Here is a 1,634-nt window from a genome sequence, read left to right on the forward strand (position 1 = left end):
GATTTTTCCAATCAAAAGATACATGTCATACCATCCCATAGCGCTTTGGCAGATTCAGAGTTCTGAACGGCATGGAACAGCACAGGCCCAAGCAGTGTGATTTCCCTCTGCGCAACAGATACCGAAGAAGAGAAAATAAAATAAAATACAAACGAGAAATGAGAAAAGACAAATGAAAACCAAAATATACGAAGTGAGGAGCGATCGATTTTGACAGCGCTATGGCCAACAGATGAGCACGAAGGGTTCGTCAGACACAGATACTATCACCAGCGTCTTATACAACTACTTGGTACAGATTCGTATGCACCTCTACACCTGAGGAGCGTATCAATATTGTGCTATACCAAACTTTTACGGAAACACACGATAATCTGAGTTATTCGTGACACTGAAGGACTCACCCACACCATTACATAACAGAGGAAAAGCTCTGCCCGACACACTTGTATAATGCCACGGTATAGATATGCCACCCAACGACACACATAGTCACATATACAACACACACACACGATACTCCAACACACCTATATCAATGCAATACACAGCACACCTGTGGCAATACATGACACGCACATATCTTTGAATATCACACTGTGATAGCTAGTGATTTGCACCGTGTTCAGTTGTGTATGTCTGGCTACCTGAACCGTCTGTACTAATACCCGAGACCTCAGTGTTTACACACAATACACAAGTGTCCTTTCACAATACTCCCGTACGACAAAATCATATTACCGATTTTAGGGTTTAGGGTTTTAGGGTTTAGTGTATAGTAATGCTCTAAAACTCTTAAAACCCCACACACCCGTACCAATGCACAGCCCATCTGTGCCAAAACTAAACAACACACATGCACGGCTATTCGAGACCACTGTATTAAGACATAGTGCATCTGCACCACTACACTAAAGGACAACACATGTATAACCATCCCTCACATCTCACTACCTCTGTACTACAATACATAGACCCCTACGCTCAAGTACAACACGTGCATGACCACTCCACAGACCTGTATTCTGGTGTTAGTGTTCTCGATGAAAGCAATGCGTAAAAACAGCAGAAGCTCCAGTAGCCCAAGCACACACGTTGCAGCCGCACTCAACTTGGCAGCCTATTAGAGAGAGTGTGTATAAGATAGATAGATATATATTAAGTATGTATGAGCACATGGGTGGGATGGTCAAGAATACACAACTATAATAAATATGTACATGTTCATCGGACCATCCGTGAAGCTGTAGAAGCGCTTGAATTCATAGTTTCAGTTGAAATATTACATAGTTCTGTATACTTCCTCGTATGCAAATGATTGTGTAGTACAAGCGAGTACCTGTGTGTGGTATAACACTCCAAAGCGAGTGTTCCTTCTAAGATGTAATGCTTCTACTGATACTATTTGTTGTACATTTCTCGATATGTGTGCGCACGTTCACACAGACACGCGCGCAACATGAAACAATTACACACACAAACACAGACACGACACAGACACAGACACAGACACAGACACTGAAACAGACACACACGCACACACACACTCAGTCATACTCACACACACACACACACACACACATATATATATATTTATATATACTATATACACACATATATATATATATATTATT

At 41.5% G+C, this 1,634-nt stretch overlaps 1 protein-coding gene across 1 annotated transcript in view; it reads right to left on the reverse strand.

Annotated features, from left to right (window-relative positions):
* Positions 1 to 1,121, reverse strand: part of SARC_12365 (hypothetical protein) — a gene marked incomplete at its 5' end in the record, with an annotated part of 3,097 nt that extends 1,976 nt beyond the window's left edge. Inside the window, 2 exons of the mRNA XM_014293529.1 lie at positions 32 to 107; positions 1,019 to 1,121. Coding sequence (XP_014149004.1) covers positions 32 to 107; positions 1,019 to 1,121 — 179 coding nt within the window. The remainder of the gene's footprint in view (positions 1 to 31; positions 108 to 1,018) is intronic.
* Between the last annotated feature and the right edge of the window lie 513 nt (positions 1,122 to 1,634).

The sequence above is a fragment of the Sphaeroforma arctica genome (assembly GCF_001186125.1).
Source record: "Sphaeroforma arctica JP610 unplaced genomic scaffold supercont1.2250, whole genome shotgun sequence".
NCBI classification, from domain to species: domain Eukaryota; class Ichthyosporea; order Ichthyophonida; genus Sphaeroforma; species Sphaeroforma arctica.